We start from the raw sequence: 20,235 nt of genomic DNA, 5'->3' as shown, positions 1-20,235 counted from the left end.
GAAATCAGCCTCCCTGCCTTTGGAAAGCTTCAGTGAGAGCTAATGAAATAAACCATATTGTTTTGATTTTTCTAATACATTTCAAGTGGTATAGATAAAAGTAGAAATAGCCTAAAATCCCTCCATAGTAGAAAGTGAATTTTACTTTTTCTGTTATTAAAGGACCTCTCAGATGGTTCCTTTTCCCATTGAGTCTTTTTTGAAAACTGAAAAACAAATGAAGTTGATAAAACATACCACAATATTCACAGATGCCCACCCGGAATAACTCAAGTTCCTTCATGCTAATGAATTCACGGTTCTTCCTTTCTTTTCCAAGTTTTTTATAATAAAGAATTAATTTATTGGGCATTAGGGTTTGACTTCAGCCATTCTTTTGCTAGAAAAACCTGTTCAATAAACTATCATTTTTGTTTCCCACCGAATGCCAAATAATAATATAATAGTAATGATAAGTCCAACCATCACCAGAGATAAAATGAAGCTAGAAAGCTGAGTAAAGGGAAAACAACATTAAATATTTAATGAATAAAAAGAAAAAGTATTTTTTTATTAAAGATGCGTTCTAATGCATGCTGTCTTAGTCTCCCACTAGGAAGTTCACTTCGTTTTATATACATATTTTTTTTTCTCACAAAGAGCCTATGATGGTCACATTGTCAAGAAAGAGTGTTGTAGGGGCGCCTGAGTGGCTTAGTGGGTTAAGCCTCTGCCTTCGGCTTGGGTCGTGATCCCAGGGTCCTGGGATCGAGCCCCACGTAGGGCTCTCTGCTCAGCAGGAAGCCTCCTTCCCTGTCTCTCTGCCTGCCTCTCTGTCTACTTGTGGTCCCTGTCTGTCAAGTAAATTAAACTCTTAAAAAAAAAAAAAACTTATAAAAAAGAGTGTTGTAGTATTTGAAAATATTTTTAACTTCAAAAATACCCTGCATTGGGACACCTGGGTGGCTCAGTCAGTGAAGCATCTGCCTTCGGCTCAGGTCATGGTCCCAGGGTCCTGGAATTGAGTCCCACATCGGCCTCCCTGCTCAGAGGGGAGCCCGCTTCTCTCTCTGCCTGGTGTTCCCCCTGCTTGTGCTCCCTCTGACAAAGTCTTAAAAAAAAACAAAAAACCACATTGTGTTCCCTCCTTCATTCTGTCTCTCTGTGTCAAATAAATAAAAACCTTAAAAAAAAACCAAACCCACATTCAACTTAAACACTGAGGAGATAGTAATCCGTGGCTTCCTCGATGTTAAGAGTATTATTGGCCAAATGCGAGTTCGCTGTAACTATTGCCTTGAGATACTGGTCAGTGAACTGCAAGGACATCCATGTTAAACAGGATCTGTTTTTTTTTTTTCCCCTGTGGGAGCGGATAATGTTTCCTAGTCACAACCGAAATGACTAATGTTAACCAAATAAATCAGAAGGTCACACCTAACACTGAAGCTAATGTTTGACTGTGTCACTCTGTTTCAGAGGCTTTGTTCTGAGACAGGCAGTATGCCTGTGACTTTCCTTACAAAGAGACCATGGCGGGGTGCCTGGGTGGCTCAGTGGGTTAAAGCCTCTACCTTCAGCTCAGGTCACGATCCCAGGGTCCTAGATCGAGCCCCGCATCAGGCTCTCTGCTTGGCAGGGGCCTGCTTCCCCCTCTCTTTCTCTCTGCCTACTTGTGATCTCTGTCAAATAAATAAATAAATAATCTTAAAAAAACAAAAAACAAAAAAAACAAAGAGACCATGGAAAATTACTTTTCCTTACAAAGATGTATAGTACATCTGGTATAGCACCAAGAGGTAATAAAAGAACACGTCCTATAGAACATGTACTCTGGTACAATATGACATAGCAATACTAGACCATATCATTACTCTATAACTACTACTTACAAACCACTAATATTGTTTGCAGTTGGGGAGCGGGAAAGAATAGCATTTATACATTGTTATAAAGACTGTGTAGGCTTATGTTTGAGAAAATTCACTTTCTTAATCTGTTTTGAGATAAGTTCAAGAAACTCAATGAATGAAAAGTATCCTTTGCACATAAATTTTAGAATTTTTAAAAAGTCTATGTATATATATGTATGTGTAAATATATATATTTATATTTATATGTATGTATGTATTTATTTATATCTGGAACTCTCTTGTATTTGACTGCCTGGGTTTGGTTTGCTTTTGAATATAAACAGACTGTTGTCAATTAGAAGTTAAACTAGAGATTATCACCCCAAAGATAAGCCTTCTCAATTAAATTGTAATTCTGAATTTACCACTATCTAATTGTGGTTTTGAGATTCAGGACTTAATCACCCTTGTTCTTAGTTCCTCCATCAGGAAAATGGGACTGATCCTTTTGCACGGTATTATAGGTACGTATAGACACATAGGGAAGATATATACATAGGAAGGCTATGTAGGGAGAAATCAATCTTTGAATAACATCAGTCATATTCTAAATGACATAGAGGACTTACTTTGTAAAGGAACTCTAGTATTAATCCCTTTGTGAATTAAAGAATATTTTTATAATAAAAATGACCATCCCTTAAATGACCAGTTCTTAAATTCAAGTGGTTCCACATAAGTTTTTCTGAGACTATTGTGCTCAGGTTACTTTCTTAAATTTGTGTTAGTAATTTCAATTAATATCTAATAGTTAGCAAACAGTATTTAGGGTCTATTACATTCAATGAGTAGGCACAAAGCAGTAGTGTAGGTCTACTTAGCAGCAGTAAAAAAAAAATATAATATACAATTGGACAAATCTCAAAAAGAACATGGCTACTTTTTACATTAACATTAGCTTTAAAATGCATGATTTTAACCACATATTTCACATGTACTGTCTTGTTTTTAAGATTTTATTTATTTGAGAGACAGTACGTGCACGAGCAAGGGGGAGGAGCAGAGGGAGAAGAAGCAGACTCCCCACTGAGCACGGAGCCAGACTTGTGGGTTTCAATCCCAGGACCCTGAGATCATGACCTCAGTCAGAGGCAGATGCTCAGCCCACTGAGCCACCCAGGCGCCCCTCATATACAGCATCTTAAAGTACTTGCATATAAAAGAGAAAGCATTATCTACCTAAGTTCCCTTCCAGTTTGTTCACACCAATTTTGAAGCAAAGTCCCTCAAATTCTTTGGCTTCTAAAATTACGTTCTCAAGCAGAAAATGTGTGATTCTAAACTGTGGCTCTATAATTCTCTACAAAGAGAACATCCTTGAAACACATCTACTGCTTTGCCCAGTAGTTGAAACGACAACAACGATGATGATGATGGGATTGGGGCATTTACCTCAGCTAGGTACCTTTCTGGGTGCTTTGTAGGTATTATCTCATTTAATCCTCACAGCATCAGGAGGTCTGTTATCAGCCTTTTATAGGTGGTGAGACTGAGGCTCAGGAGGACGAGGTGATGGAGCCAGAATACGAAGCCCGGCAGTCTGGCCCCAGAGCCTGGTGGTGTCCCCACTGTCCCCACCACCTCATCGCAATCCCACCTTCTCATGGAAGCATCTAGATCATGTGAATTCTAGCCCTTTTATCTTTCTACCTGCTGAATTCAGTGGATTTTTAAGTCTAGAGATACAATTGGAATATATTCACTATTTCACAAAGGGCCAGAAACTGGTTATGGGACAGACCTTGGGAATCTGAAAGCTCAAGGAAAGGACGGGGAGGGTGGGAAGATGCACTGAGGCATGTGGTGGAAAGGGTCTGGACTTGGGGTTCCTTGAACCAGTGTTTGCTTTGCAATGATCATGGGTTTACTCTGGTGACACTGGCTATTGCTAACCCTGCTATCGCTAGGAAAAATGCAAAAACAGAGTAACAAAGTACCAGGGTAGGGAGAGCTTGGGTGTGTCATCAGCTCAGTTTCAGTTCTGAGTGATCCTACTCAAGCTATTTGATCTGAGTCTCAAGCGCCTGGTTTTTACAAGGGGGCAGAAACAGCTAACAGTTAAATGACTTACCATCATGCAGCTACACAGGGAAAGAGCTGGGGCTCAAACCCAGGAAATCTGACCCTGGAGCAGGGGGCTTTTGCTGTAAAGGGCCAGACAGTGAATATTTCAGGTTTTGCAGGCTGGACTATCTCTGTTGTAGCAACTCACCTCTGCCGTTGAAGCATGAGTCAGCCATAGGCAGTATCTAAACAAATAGGCATGGCCATGTTCCAACAAAACTTACTCTAGAGCCTACTTTACTCTACTCTAGAGCCCACATTGTAAACTTCAACTCATAGGAATGACATGAAAAATCAAGTGTCTTCCTAAAGGTATATTATACGTATAACAGGTGCTCCAAAATGGCAGCTATCGTTAACTCAGGGGTCTTTAAACATTACGGAAACTCAATGAGATACTATTTCTAGTCCATCTCTTTCCCTCTAGAGAGACTTGCATTTAAGTTCTGTTTCTCCCTCAGGGCTGCTCTCTTCTTGGCATGTAAGTGAGGCACACTGGGGAGTGGTGTCCTCCTCCAAAATCCCCACTGTGCTAAAGACAGCAGTCAACAGAGGTTGTGTGTCGCAAAGATGCTTGATAAAATGGACTTTGGTTTTTACGATTTTAATGAATTTACTGGATTACAGTGTCATTGGGTATATATTAGATTTGTAACAGGTGATAGATGATCATGTATTAGTTCTAAGTATAGGAGGATAAGGAGAACTTCACTCTTGAAGAATTTCCAATGGTCTGTAAATATAAGTAAAGCAGATACATGCAGATTTTCAGTCCTTGTTACAGCTGGGCAACTCCCTGGTTGCTTTTTTGACCCATGGTCTTTCTTGCTGGTACACTTGCTTAAGCCACTGTCATAACCTTGACACTCGATAAAACATTGAAAGGATATGTGTGACCTCCTAGGGTTGAGTCATCTTATGTGGCTGCCCATCTTGGCTCTTGGTTTCACTCAACCCTCTTTCCTCTCTTTCCTTCTTCTTCATCTGGCCTTGGTAGACTAGGAAGCCCAAGGGCTATGCCAGTCACCACCATATCCCCAAGACCTAGCACAGCCTGGCACACAGCCATGTGTCCCATCATCATTTGAATGAATGAGTGAATGAATGAATAAATGCATCCATGAATATTGCTGAATCATCTAGTTCATCAGATCATTGCCTCTTGCCTAAGGAGTACAAGTGTTGACAATAGTACCAGTGAACTGGGGTCCAGAACATTTGTAGTGATTGTTCATAGTATGTCTTTTAAAAAAAACAAAATGCTGACTCTTGAGTAAGGCTTTCTAAATTACTGAAGACACCAGCAGGGACATTTGAGAAGGGTTCGGGTCTTAAAAGCCAGATGCTAGCAGTTTTCCCATGCTATGTAGTAGAGAGGTCTGAATTTAAATGAGGCATTTCTATAGCTTGGCAGATCCTTAGGCTGATTCCAGAAATAGTGTTTGTGGGACCCACGCCTGTTGGCTTGCCTGCGGGGACAAATCAGTTTGATGAAAGTATCCATCTGATAGGGCAGTATGGTGGTAGTTGCTTGGTTTGAAGAATTAAATTGAATTTGAAACAAATTAAATGAGTAGTTTGGTGTCAGAGACACACTGGACCTGTGAAGGATGTTGTACAGTTCTCAGTCTCGGCAGCAGTAAGAGCCAGGCCAAGATGCCAAGTCTGTGCCATGAGTAGTGAGTATAAAATAACTTCTATTACTATTTAATTAATACCTGCCATGTACAAGTATATAATCTGGTTATCAATCCACAATATAGTCAGACTTGGGGCGCCTAGGTGGCTCAGTCAGCGAAGCATCTTCCTTTGGCTCAAGTCATGATCTCAGGGTCTTGGGATCCAGTCCCGCATTGGGCTCCTTGCTCAGTGTGGAGCCTGCTTCTCCGTCCCTTTCTCTCTCTCTCTCTCTCTCAAATGAATACAAAGATTTTTAGGAGGAAAAAATAGACTCAATCAGGAATTCACAAGAGAGGGCAATTTTGCCTGCACCCCCAGGGGACATTTTGGATGATCACACATGGTAGGGGGGTGGGCATCAAGTCGGTGGATGTTGGGGATGCTAGGACATGGTACAGTGCCCTGGACAGCTCCCCACAATGAAGAATTATCACATCCCAAATGTCAGTGGGAACAAGGTTGAGAAACTTAGGATTAAAGGGTACCAGAGGTCCCTTTGCAGCTCAGATTCTGGGATTTTGTGAAATTAGAAAATCTGTGTGAAAGAATTTTACAAATTGCAGAACACAACATACTATTATATGATATCAAAGCATTGCTGCTTCTCCTTCGTCCTTTTCCTCTCTGTCTCTGCCAGTCGGCCTTTCTGTTCCTTGCCAAATCCCTCAAAGGTTTGGGTCAAAGGAGCCAAGATAAGGGTTGAGACTAGAAGTCTTTTCTACAGCTTGTTTACAGTTTGGGAAAACATTAATTCAGGAGAGGGATATATGTCAGCTTTGTGGGATTCATTTTTTCGGCATTACCCCATCAACCTGTTGAGAAAAAATATACAAGCGTGTAACGTCTATTGAAAGGGAACCTGATAACAGATCCTTAACAGTATTTGTGGGCTGCGAAACACCCGTAGAAAACTCACTCCTACTGCAAAAGCGGGTGGCTTTTCCCCTCTCATGGTATACAGCCAGCTTCCCTGGGAACCCACAGCAAAATGCCTCGTTTTGGAGGATGTGTTGATAGAAATGGCCTGGGAAAAGTGAGTCTCTTGGCTTCTGCATCTGTTTATCAAACACAGTCATTCATTGAATGGTGTGCTTTGCCCTAACAAAATCTGTACAACCATCAACACAGTGTGAGACCCTTGGAGAATTAACTCTTCTCAGATTAGCCGGGAGCCGACAGAGGTACAGCCCCAAATACTCTATTCTACTGCCTCTTTATCCCTTTTGGGATTTTACCTAAAGAAGAGAGAGTCATGGAAGGATTTTTATGTGTTGCAAGTGCCATGCCTTCCAATAGCATGGGGTTGCTGGTAGGGATGGGGGGAGGGGTGGCAGTGGGGAGAGCCTGTGCTGGAATCTTGAGCTTACTGGAATCTTGAGCTTACTGTTCAGGCCTCCAAGGTAAATTCCAGGTAGTCTGCCTCCATTTTGAGTGGAACTCCTTTATGGCTTTCCAAACCCTGAGGTAACAGGAATGTCCCAGTGCCAGAGGCCTGCCTGGTGGTGGGAGTGTTCTCTGCTGTTTACTCTAATGGGTGGTGGTAATGTGGGCCCAGGGCAATATGATAACCACTCAGGGTGAGGCCAGACCTTGGCAGCTTTCTGCAGAAGCTGGCCTTCGATATTTTCTGCCCTTGATTTGTGGCATTAAATGTTACTTCATCCTGGAACCAGTCCTCTGAAATGGGTGCTTTCACTAGAGCCATCCTGGACCTATGGGCATGGAGCTGAGGTAGTTTGCCTCATATGACAGTGATACCGTCATGATTTGAAATCCTTTTTCTTTGACTCTAAAGTCTTCACTCTTCTAGAATCTTCCATTATGTTATGTATTTTAATATATTGTATGGTTTATTTTACCAGTCTGTGAGGCCATGCCTAAGAATTGACTGTCAGGAAAGACAAAAATGTTGTGGTACAAATAAGGGACATCAAAATAGAAAGCTAACCACAAACAGATAGAATTACCGCTTGGATGAATACATCCTAAATCCTTCCACCGAACTAAGTTCCAGCCGGTGCTGGAAGACACTGCTTACTGCTGTATATGATCTTCAAATTGCAGTGTGTTCGTCAGCAAATAAAACTCTCCCGTGAATTCCAGATTGCACATTAATCTCAGGTACATGATATACGTGCACACACGCACATGCACACACACACCCACACACACTCATACATCCTTATAGCCGTGAAGCAGAGTTAACTAGTAGTTTGGATAATCCTAGAGTATATGCACTCTGTTTTTAATCCTAGGTAAAGACTGGTTGGCAAACATGGGAAATATTTTCCCAGTACTGTGGTATTCCTCGCCCTCTAAAATGTCCCAGTTCAAAGTTAAAGTCCTCCCAAAAGATACTCTGAACCACTACTAAGAATTTAAATCCTTGATTTATGTCTGCATTAAGTCTGAGTTAGCCCTGAAATTTTATTTTACTCTGACAAGCTCGAACTTGGCCTAAAACAAAGACAACAAAAACTCTGGCTAATAGGTCAGAATAATGGCTGGATTTGAAAATATATTCTACGCTGTTTTATATGCCCAGCTGTGAATAAATGTTTCACATATATTGCCATGTTTGTAAGCCAGCAGCCCTCCATGAAGACAGAAGCATTTTTAGCATGTGCAAGGATGGGTTATGTTGGGATGGTCCTGCCTCAGGGGACCTGGCATCCGTGCGGATGACTGGACCCTTTGCATCCAGCACAAGTCTCTTCAGGTTCCTTCTGGAAAAGTCTCCGCAGACTGCTGTAGCCAAAGTTTAGGTGCAAAACAGGCTTACACTTGGGTGCCTGAGCCGCATTGCCAGTGGAGAATTACACTGCCAGATAGCTTACCTGCTAGGAATGGAATCTGGGAGAATCTGGTACACCAGTCCACACCAGAACACGCGGGCTAGGCTTCCCACACTAACTGGCGTGAGGTTGGCCAGGGTAAGCACTTGTTTCCCTGCACACAGAAGACTCCTACACAAAAGCAAGAATCTCATCTCAAATTCAGTTTTTTTTTTTTCTAAGTTAAATTTCTTCTAACAGTTTGTTTTGTTTTTAAGATTTTATTTATTTACTTGACCTAGAGAGAGACAGTGGGAAAGGGAAAGGAGCAGGGGGAGGGAGAAGCAAGCTTCCCAGCCGAGCAGGGAGCCTGATGTAGGGCTCGATCCCAGGACCCTGGGACCACGACCTGAGCCGAAGGCAGATGCCCAATGACTTGAGCCAGTGACGCAAATATCAGCTCTGAGGCTCATGAACTGAGAATCTGCTTAATCTCTCTGTGCCTCAGTTTCCTTCTCTGTAAAGTGAAGCGCATAATAATGCCCCGCACAGATGTCATGAGGGTTGGAGCGAGTTAACGCATTAAATAAAGAGTTTAGCACACTGCCGGGCACATAATGGGCATTTAAGAAACATTAGCTGTTTTTGTCACCATTTTAAAGATGAGAAGATGGAGGCTTAAGAGGTTAGGTGGCTTTCTCCATGGTTCACAACTGGTAACCAGAGGAGCCAAGTTCTGGCCCTAGGTCCCTGCTAGGCAACCCAAACCAGACTATCAGATCTATTTTTAAATTATCTTATATTGGGGTACCTGAGTGGCTCAGTGGGTGAAATGTCCAACTCTTGATTTCCGCCTCAGGTCATGATCTCAGGGTTGTGAGACTGAACCCCACATTGGGCTCAGCACGGAGCCTGCCTGAGATTCTTTCCCTCTGTCCCTCCCTCCACCCGCTCTCTCTTTCTCTACCCCGCAAAATAAATGAAATCTTAAAAAAAAAAAAAAAACACACAACTTATATTGAATGGATAATTCTGTGCCGTTTATCCAAATTTTTGTTGTTGTTTTTACTCACAAGGTTCAGCTTATAAAGTGTACTTATTACTCATTGTTTCCACATCTCTACTACAAGAATCTCGTTATTCAAAAGATGGTATTTCTCATTACTTAGACATCCCCCTCCAAAAAACACACATGTATACATACACTTCCATCCTTCCGAAGAAGGTATTCTAAACGAATTTTTTAAAACACAATAGTGATGGTGGCTATGCTTTTAACTTGGGAAATGACAGCCTTATTAGAAACAAACTGTTAATAATATTAACAATTAATAATTAAGAGGTACAGCTCTTTTAAAGCAGTCTCTGGTCATTGAGCACAAATACAAGATGCCTTCATTCTCAGCTTTTTGGGATTTGTAGCATAATTCTCTAGTTCCGTTAACTCCAAGGTAGGCTCCATGAAAACGAGGTCTACCCGTAGCTGTCACATAGTAGGTGCTCAGGAAATATTTGCAGAATGAATGAATATAAATGAACTTCTGTGTTGGTGTCTCTTAAGAAATTATTTGGGGCATCTGGGTGGCTCAGTTGGTTAATCGTCTGCCTTCTGCTCAGCTCATGATCTCAGGGTCCTGGGATTGAGCCCCACGTTGGGCTCCTTGCTCAGCGAGGAATCTGCTTCTCTCTCTGGCTCTGTTCCTCCCCCTGCTTGTGCTCTCTCACTCACTCACTCGCTCTCTCAAATAAATAAATGAACTTTGAAAAAAATTATTATTGTGCATATATAAGTGTTGGAAGCCGAGCCAGCCACCTTCACCAGCTCTCTCTTCTTCTAGGTCTCATAAACTTGGCTACATATTTAAAGGTCAAGTAACTTAGACTGAGGACGGGAAAAGGCAGATCAAGACGACCTTCTTTGAAATATGTTAGAACTTAAAAGTTGGTCCTGAAATAAAGTCGTTGCTCAGCCTAGGAAACTGAGGGAGAAGTGATTGAAATACTTAGCGGTAGCAATCTATGCTACTTACCCCTGCTGATGTTCACTGTGCATCTCCTAGAGCAGAGGTCAGCATACTTGGTCTCTACCTAGTCAGACAGCAGATATTTTAGGCTTTGCAGGCCATATCATCTCTGAACTATTTGACTCTGCCGTGGTACTACAAAAGCAATCATAGCTAATATTTCCTTTAAGGGTATGGCTGTGTTCTGATAAAATTTTATTTATAAAAAACTAATGGCAGGGGCGCCTGGGTGGCTCGGTGGGTTGAGCCTCTGCCTTCGGCTCAGGTCATGGTCTGGGGTTCCTGGGATCAAGTCTCACGTCGGGCTCTCTCCTCGGCGGGGAATCTGCTGCCCCGTCTCTCTGTCTGCTGCTGCTCTGCCTACTTGTGATCTCTCTTGCTGTGTGTTGAATAAATAAATAAAATATTAAAAAAAAAAAAAAAAAAAAGCTAATGGCAGGCTGGGTTTGGCCCATGGTCGTAATTACCAGGCTCTTGGTCTAAAGCTGGTCTAATTGTTCCGTCTCTGAGAGAAGGGTCATATTAGCTGTATAGTACCCTTTTTTAAGGCATTAAATAAATCATATATCTTTTTTATATATTGAAGCCTTTGGCCTTAAAAATTCATTGAGCAGCACACCATATAATTTGTTTAACGATAGTACAATAGACATAAAGATAAGGAGAATGGAGTTTGTAGACAAGATTTTCATGAATGTGTTAAACTTCCTTGTTTAAAGGCCTCTAATGAAATCCTAATTTTATGGGGTTTTCTTTTGTTGTTCCTTTGGCATCTCTGAGCTTTCTCACTTTCTTTTTGAGTTTTTTTTTTTTTAATTGTGTAAAATATACATAACAATTAATCATTTTAACTATTTTAAAATTCTTTTTAAGTATACAGTTCAGTGGCATTAAGTCCATTCACACTGTTGCGTAACCATCACTGTCCACCTCTAGAACTTTCCCATCATGCCTAATTGAAACTCTATAAACACTGGTGCTCCCTTTTCCCATTCCCTATCTCCAGACAGCCATGATTCTACTTTCTGTCTCTGAATTTGTCTGTTCTAGGTACTTCATATAACTGGAATCATACAATATTTGTTCTTTTGTGCTGGGTTATTTCACTTAACATGATGTCTCCATGGTGCATCCAAGTTGTAACATGTGTTCTAATTCCCTTATCAAGGCTGAATAATATTCAACTAAGTATACCTACCACACTTCATTTGTCCTCCTATGCATCCAATGGACAGTTGGGTTGTTTCTACTTTTTGACTATTGGGAATAATGCTGTTAGGATCATTGGTGTACAAATACCTGTTTGAATCCTTTTTTCAGTTCTTTTGGGTATATAACCAATAGTGGAATTGTTGGATCTTATGACAATTCTAGATTTAAGCTTTGAGGAACCACCATATGGTCTTCCACAGTAATGGTACCATTTTACATTCCTTCTAGCAATGTGAAAAGGTTCCAATTTTTTTCATGGTCTTGCTAATGCTCATTTTGTGTTTTGTTTTGTTTTTTATAATAGCCATGCTAATAAGTGAGAATCACTGTGGTTCTCATTTATTTGTAGGTCAGTGTTTTTAGTTAGTGTAAAAGACAGTTCATTTAGACATTACGTTCATCAGTGTCTGGTGCAAATGTGTGTGTGTGTGTGTGTGTGTGTGTGTGTGTGTGTGTAGATGCTTTCATTCCTCTCCTAGTTCCAAAATTAAGTGAGATGACCTCCGGGAATATATGAACAATAAGATGAATAATACAAATAGCTGAATTCATGGCATCAAGGTATACAGAAGACTAAAAAAAAAAAAAAGACACTATAGCCAAAATTAGATAAACGTGAGACTGTGTCATAATGTCTTTGAAGATTACTAAAATTGAAGTGGCAGATTTCATCCTGAACTTCCTAGTGGCCAAAGAAAAAGGGGAAAGAGGGACAATAACACGATTCATTTATTCCAGATGATGACAGCTCGGGAAAAAAGACTTCTTGGCTTATAGATGTAAGAAATAAGCTATAACAATTTTAAAGGAAGTGATTTTTTTTTAAAGAGTGATTATATTACTGACCCATCAGATTTCAAACTGAAAGCAATCAAAAATTTTTATAAAATTAATGAAATTGCCACTGGAAATGACTCTCATAGCCTGACCCTTATAAGACTTCTCTCGGTGTAAAATGGTAATTTCAGAGTAAAATTAGGAAAACACGAAGTCAACTCTGCTCATCTCAGAGCAATAGGGTGTCTTCCTCTGGACTTCATTTAACGTTTTATGTAGCACAACATGTAAGATCTTTCATTGCCTCATACGTGTTTATGTATGTCCTGGCATTTCCTTCCCAGGTCACATACATGTTTGTACCAATAGTCTTCTTAACAATATATCCTTATCTCCCTTTTGAAGTAAGGGAAGAGCTTCATGTTCAAATCTGATATTGAAATTTCTGTTTCAGTGAGAAACTACAGGCACAAATGTATCATTTTCAGATTTGTAATAGAAAAAAAGACTTCATGATAAGTAGCTCTGTTGTCAAACCAGTCTCAAGCACTTAAAAAGCAAAAGAAATAAAAGAATAGAAGCCATATGAAACATGTTTTTAAAGAACTGAGAAAGTGGGGCACCTGGGTGGCTCTGTGGGTTAAGCCTCTGCCTTTGGCTCAGGTCGTGGTCTCAGGGTCCTGGGATCGGGCCCTGCATCGGGCTCTCTGCTCAGCAGGAAGCCTGCTTCCTCCTCTCTCTCTTTACCTGCCTCTCTGTCAAATAAATAAATATTTTAAAAATATATTAAAAATATTAAAAGATAAATATTTTTTAAAAAAGAACTGAGAAAGTGTCAAATTACCCTGAAATTGAAAGACTTGGGCTAGGGATGCCTGTGTGGCTCAGTCGGTTAAGCAGCTGCCTTTGGCTCAGGTCATGATCCCAGAGACTAGGAATTGAGCTGTATATCCAGCTCTTTGCTCAACAGGGAGTGTGCTTCTCCCTCAGCCTGCTGTGCTTTCTTTCTCTCTGACAAATAAACAAATAAAATCTTTAAAACAACAACAACAACAAAAAAAAAACACCATGTAGTCTGGCTCCAGGGGCCACTCAGTTCCCCATGAAATCATACTGCCCCTTGGTGTTAATGGCAGGTGAACCAAGAAAGTACTTGTTCAGCCAGCTGACAAATAAACATCTCAGATTTCTGTCGTGTCCCTCCAATTTCTTTGTGTGTGTGTTTTTAAAATGCTTAAACTTACATTAATTATTCTTGAAATTTCCCTTAATATTCTATATGGTTCCTTCTGGTGAATTTTTATAGATCATACTCCAGATTCCTGCTGAATGATGAAACTTTATGCCATTAAATAATATGTTTTTACAAAGAGTTTTTGAGAATCTGGAGGGATGCATATAAAATGAAGCAAAGCAACAAGATGCAAATTTGTTGGAAGCCAAGCTCCGTCCCCACCCCCCAAAAAATCATATTAAAAATATATATATATGGGAGAGTTTAATTTTGGCTATCATTGGGTAGGAATAACAGGAATGATTTCTTTTCCTGCTTTTCTTAATTTTCCATAAAATTTACCTGAATACTTTTGTAGCCCAAAAAATGAAATAAACTTCGTTTTTTAAAGGACCTTTTTACAAAAGCACGGCACAAAGCTCCTAATGATAACCTTACTGTATAGTTAAAATCATCTCCACAGAGCCCCATTCTGTACGAGTGAAGGTGAAATGGTTTACACTATTATATATGGATTTTTTTTAAGGTTTATTTGAGAGCTTGAGCCTGCCCATGCGTGCGCATGCACTAGTGGGGGGGAGGGGCAGAGGGACTCAAGTCCTTGACTCCCCGCTGAGCATGGAGCCCAATGCAGGCTCCATCCTATGACCCTGAGATCGAGTCCTAAACCGAAATCAAGAGTAGGATGTTTAATCGACTCAGCCACCCAGGCACCCCATGGCTATTTAATTTTAAGTTAACTAAAACAGTAAAATAAAAAACTCAGTTCAACAGTTACGCTAGCCCCCTTTTAATTGTTCAGTAGCCACAAGTGGCTAATGACAGCTTTTCCAATCCTCACCGAAAGTTCTGTTGCACAGCACTGCTTTCAAAGAAAAAAATGTGGCATCAGGAACCAGGTGACTTGGAATCAAATCCTGGTAGGAGATGACTTTTGGCTGTGTGAAATGGGCAATTTACTTAACCTCTCTGAGCCTACAGACAAATTAGGAGTAATAATACCGCTTTCCATGTAATGAGGTTAAGAAAATCAGAAATTAGATAGTGCGTGTGACAGTTCCCTAAAAACCCGTACTGTGGCTCACAGGATTGTAGCTGCTTCAAACCCCCACCCCCCCCGCAAGTTGAACTTAATATAGCTCTTTGTAGACTGATTCCAAATCCATACATGGTTCCTACCCAAACTTTTACCTAAAAATCCGACTCACCAGCTCCTGCCACAGCTCCTAGGCCACGTCCTTGGCAGTGCGGTTGTTCCATTTCTTTCTAGGAAAATGCTTCCGCACACAGCTCTCTCCTGTAGAATAACACGTCCTCCAAGTTTTCCTTGACAACTTAAATGCACTGCTCTATGTCCATTCCTAAAGGACAAGATTGTCTTTAAAAAAAAAAAAAAAAAAAAAAAGCAAAGAAAGAGCCTCTGCCTGCCCAAGAAATAAATGGGGTAAAATGCTATATAACGAAAGGGAAATCAGTCTGAGTCGACAGTGCAGGAGTTGAGCAAAAGATGTTCCCATTTGCTGCAAGAACGTGAGGTTTTCACTCCCAATTACAGCAGGTTCACCGTGCTTCAAAGCTGTTGGGGGTACTGATTCAGCGGAAGTCCTTGCTCCTTCTGATTTTTTTTTTTTTTTTTCCCGAGTCCCTTCTGGTTTTTCCGGCAAAACAACTTGGCTAATTTAGACTCCGTTCGAGCTGCAGTATTTATTTCTCATCTAACCACCTGCCGGTTAAGGCGTGAGTCTCGCAGGTCTTAAAAGAATGAAGTAGCCAGGTTGGGGCTGTACGCGGTGCGGACTCCACACTCACCCTGCCTTCTGCCTCCTCCTCCCTGCCCCCAGGTCTCCTGCAGCCGTGGATGCCTTTGACATTATGACCGCAGAGGATTCCACCGCAGCCATGAGCAGCGACTCGGCCGCCGCGTCCTCGGCCAAGGTGCCCGAGGGCGTGGCCGGCGCGCCCAACGAGGCGGCGCTGCTGGCGCTGATGGAGCGCACGGGCTACAGCATGGTGCAGGAGAACGGGCAGCGCAAGTACGGCGGCCCGCCGCCCGGCTGGGAGGGCCCGCACCCGCAGCGCGGCTGCGAGGTCTTCGTGGGCAAGATCCCGCGCGATGTGTACGAGGACGAGCTGGTGCCCGTGTTCGAGGCGGTGGGCCGCATCTACGAGCTGCGCCTCATGATGGACTTCGACGGCAAGAACCGCGGCTACGCCTTCGTCATGTACTGCCACAAGAGCGAGGCCAAGCGCGCCGTGCGCGAGCTCAACAACTACGAGATCCGCCCGGGCCGCCTGCTCGGCGTGTGCTGCAGCGTGGACAACTGCCGCCTCTTCATCGGCGGCATCCCCAAGATGAAGAAGCGCGAGGAGATCCTGGAGGAGATCGCCAAGGTCACCGAGGGCGTGCTGGACGTGATCGTCTACGCCAGCGCGGCCGACAAGATGAAGAACCGCGGCTTCGCCTTCGTCGAGTACGAGAGCCACCGCGCCGCCGCCATGGCGCGCCGCAAGCTCATGCCCGGCCGCATCCAGCTCTGGGGCCACCAGATCGCCGTGGACTGGGCCGAGCCCGAGATCGACGTGGACGAGGACGTGATGGAGACCGTCAAGATCCTCTACGTGCGCAACCTCATGATCGAGACCACGGAGGACACCATCAAGAAGAGCTTCGGCCAGTTCAACCCGGGCTGCGTGGAGCGCGTCAAGAAGATCCGCGACTACGCCTTCGTGCACTTCGTCAGCCGCGAGGACGCCGTGCACGCCATGAACAACCTCAACGGCACCGAGCTGGAGGGCTCGTGCCTCGAGGTGACGCTGGCCAAGCCTGTGGACAAGGAGCAGTACTCCCGCTACCAGAAGGCGGCCAAGGGCGGCGGCGTGGCGGAGGCGGCGGTGCAGCAGCCCAGCTACGTGTACTCGTGCGACCCCTATACGCTGGCTTACTACGGCTACCCCTACAACGCGCTCATCGGGCCCAACAGAGACTACTTTGTGAAAGGTTAGTGGGGGCTGTTCTGTGGGGGTGAGGGGGGGGCGGTGCCGAGAACCACATGGCCCGGGCAGCATCAGGGGTGTTGTGGCTGTAATTTGCTGAGCTGCTAGATGGGCTCCTCCGCCCTCTCACCCACCCTCCTTTGGGTGTCGGTTCTGGGGTCTGTTCTTCACGGGCACGTAGAGCATTTGTTTCCATAGCATTGGGGGACACGCAGGTCATTCCTCTGTATGGGATGAGCCCTGCAATCACGGGGGCATGCAAGCATTTTCTTGCACACTACCTTTGCAGGACCTACCGGATCTGGGGCTAGTCCACCAGTGTCTGGGTACTTAAGTTAAAGCCTCCTTGTGAAATTAATCTTTAGGATGTTGTTTGCATGGCGGTGGTAGTTAACTTACTCGCTAGGATAGAGTGAAACCAGGCATTACACCGGGAAACCAATACCTAGGTTCCAAGTCCTGCTGTCATCAGATTGACTGGCTGTGTGACTTTCATCAGTTCCTTGACCCTCCCTCCGCCAGTTTTCTTACCATACGACGAGGAAGGTGAGCCAGCAGATCCCCTTACAGATACAACATCTTTGCAGTTGAGGAATGTTGTTCTTTATTGAAGTTGCAGTCACAGTCCTAGGAACTTGCCATGTAAGTTCATCTCTTGCATGACTGTAAGTGCTTAGGATACGAATCCAGGCTGGAACAGAATGTTGGAAGCCTCTTACCAGCTCATTCTAGAGCAGCACCTGCAACTAGACTTAGGGCAAACACCGTAACGCCGAGAATCTTGAGTTAAGGTCTGCCTCTTGTACCGTCACCTGTTGGATGCTCACCATTTTTTGTGTTGTTATTCCAAGCAGGCAGCATACGAGGCCGAGGTCGAGGTGCAGCTGGCAACAGAGCCCCAGGGCCCAGGGGTTCCTACCTTGGGGGATATTCAGCTGGCCGTGGTATATATAGCCGATACCATGAAGGGAAAGGAAAGCAACAAGAAAAAGGATATGAGCTTGTGCCGAATTTGGAAATCTCTGCTGTCAATCCCGTTGCCATTAAACCTGGTACAGGTCAGTATAAACCAGAGATAGTCCATATCCACTCAGCTGAAACCCCAGCGCTGTCTTTGAAGTGACCCCAAGATTTCCTCGGGCTCCTTCATTGACACGTGTGTTCCTCTTCTCACAGGCAGCCAGAGGTCAGGCAAAGACTTGGACTCCCTCCTGAGCCACCTTCTCTAGAACTTAAGGGGCTCTTCTACCTTGGATCATGTTCAAGTCAAACTTTTCAGTGGTGGGTTTTTCCAATGGGTGTCACCAGAGGTTAACCTGTTTCTCAATCTGTGACCGAGTTGGAGTGGTGAGGAGGGGTGGCAGAAGACACAGAAAACTGGGAGATCCTTCTGTATCTTCTGCTGGCCCAGAATGTCTTCTCCCTCCTTTTGCTACACCAGCAGTCAGCAGCCACAAGGTACGGCTGATCGCTGCTGGTTCCAAGAGTTGGTGGAAAGGGTAAAAAATTTCTTCGCGAGTACAAAACACAAGCGTCCCTTGTTATGGTCTTAGAACAAGCCAGAAAACCTGGGAACAAAGCAGCAGTGAAAGCTTTGAAGGGTGCTCATTTCTTCCCAGCACTCTTCTCTCCCCGCCTTGCTGGAGCAGTAGATTGGGGGTAAGGACACTCATATAATTCAAGCCAGCAACCTTGAACTTTGCTTTCACCTGCAAGCCCCACAAACCAGTTTGCCCCTGTGACTAGTGCCCATTGGTCAACCTAACAGGAGGCAGGTCTTTCTGATCCAAACTTGTGAAGAACTCGAATCCCGAGGGCAGCGTAGCACCAGCTCACACCACACAGGTGTCCAAATGTAGGGAAGCCTCATTCGTGGACGGTCAGAGCCATCCTCCCGCAGCCCTCTTCCCGGTTTCAGGGAGGGCAGATTGAAAAGCTCTTGGAGAGAATCCTCCCCTTAAGGCTCAGCTGCTCCAACTTTCTTCTAGTTGAGGATTGTACACTCCTTTCCCTAGCTAAGAGATCCCAGGAGTCTGCATTGCCACGTAGGGCTTAAAAAGTGTTTTCCCAGTAGAGCTTCCTTTTGATAATCCAGCGATTTTTTTTTTTTTTTTTTTTTTTTTGGCCTGTGAAAAAGTGTTGCAAATTCTCAGTCAAGTGACTCCTTACACTGGATTTCCCTGTAAATGCCACTGACACTGTTAAGTTTGTTAAATTGATCATGGATGTCCCTAATGCCGTAAGACAGAGCCTAGATGTGGGAGCTGTCACTTCTTCCTGTTGGAAAAGGGACTCCTGTTGGCAAGTTGTGCTAATTTAAGATTTAACTAGAGAAAAGAGCTTTTAGACCATCTTTAAGCATATAGTCGTGTCCTGGGGCCTGACATAGAAATTCCTGCGGGCTGACAGCCAAAAATGATCCAGAGTTACTCAGTAAAATCCCAGTGTAGCTTAAACTCCTAATCACCTCAGGTCCCCATCCCCATGTCCTCTCTTTCTAGCTTATCCAGAAAATTAGGACTTTATATTTTAGGAGAAACACCAGGGCAATGTTGAAATACATGACCACAGACCCTGTGATTGAAAAGGTAGGTGAAGGATTTGGTGAAAGTTTTAGGTCCATTTTATTGAAAGATCGTACCGTGGTTTAGCCTGCAATCATTTGTCTCTTTACCTTATGTCAAGTGAGTTTGTAGTAGAATAAATATACGTATAGTTGTAGAAAAAACGTGAAAGCACACTCTGTATGCATTTTATATTCTTGCTTACCCTTCAGCACACCTGTAGTACCACGTACTCAGACTCCTCCAAAACCAGAGCCAGAATTTCTTCCTTGTACCTGTCTTTATCAGATGTCGGCATTTATTACCTGCTGTCTGTTTGAGCCCTGGTTAAAATAGAGACTTGACTCACAGATCACATCTTTGAGTTGGCGGGGCCTGTCCCCAAACCAGTCACTCTGCCTGCTTCGCTGCTATGAGTGGACATTAGAAGATGAGGGCATTTGCCGTTTTTTATTAAGTATTTTTGCTTGAATCAGTAATGCTGAAAGCTAAAACAGAGTGGGGAAGGCATGCACAGACCTCTGAATTCCCAGAAGGAAACCCTTAGCAGCACCTGTTTCTTAAAACGTGAAAGTGAAAGGGTGGCAGGTCTGGTAATGAGCCGGGTGGGGGATGAGGGCAGGCAGGTTCCCTCTCGCCCACATCTGGTGGGGCCTCGAGCCTCTGATCTCGTGTTTCACTCTGAGCCTCTCCTCTCGGTCAGAAGGCCCTTGCCTGTGCTGTAGGAAATCAAGAGTGGGATTCCAGATTAGAGTTCTCTGTAGAGGCAATAGGAAAAACGTTGGTGCGGAGACCTAACTCTGGAGATCTCTCCGTGAGCATCTGTTGGGAGACACCATTGGTCCCACGTGGTTCCTCCTTCTGCAGGATGAGCAGGGAGCTGGAGAGCATACCTGCCAGCTGCCCTCTCTTCCTCCTCGCTCGCACCTTGTTACCTGGCCTCAGGGAGCATTAATTAGCTGGCGAGGCCCATGACCACCACACTTGGCTTTGCAAAATAACAAGAAAGGATGGATCTCG

The 20,235-nt window shown here is 43.7% G+C and overlaps 1 protein-coding gene across 2 annotated transcripts in view; it reads left to right on the top strand.

The window, feature by feature from the left end:
- The window catches only part of RBM47 (RNA binding motif protein 47), a 70,198-nt gene that overhangs the window by 42,088 nt on the left and 7,875 nt on the right, over nt 1–20,235 (top strand). The window contains exons 2-3 of one of the 2 annotated variants that reach the window (XM_059382881.1): nt 15,499–16,655; nt 17,506–17,709. In XM_059382881.1, the coding sequence (XP_059238864.1) occupies nt 15,530–16,655; nt 17,506–17,709 (1,330 nt within the window). In that variant the 5' untranslated portion in view covers nt 15,499–15,529. Of the gene's footprint in view, nt 1–15,498; nt 16,656–17,502; nt 17,710–20,235 lie in introns of both variants that reach the window. The other variant, XM_059382871.1, reaches the window with a different exon arrangement.

Source organism: Mustela nigripes, chromosome 1 (assembly GCF_022355385.1).
Source record: "Mustela nigripes isolate SB6536 chromosome 1, MUSNIG.SB6536, whole genome shotgun sequence".
In the NCBI taxonomy this organism is placed as follows: domain Eukaryota; kingdom Metazoa; phylum Chordata; class Mammalia; order Carnivora; family Mustelidae; genus Mustela; species Mustela nigripes.
Note: the sequence above shows the minus strand (reverse complement) of the source record. Positions and strands in the feature narration are given on the sequence as shown.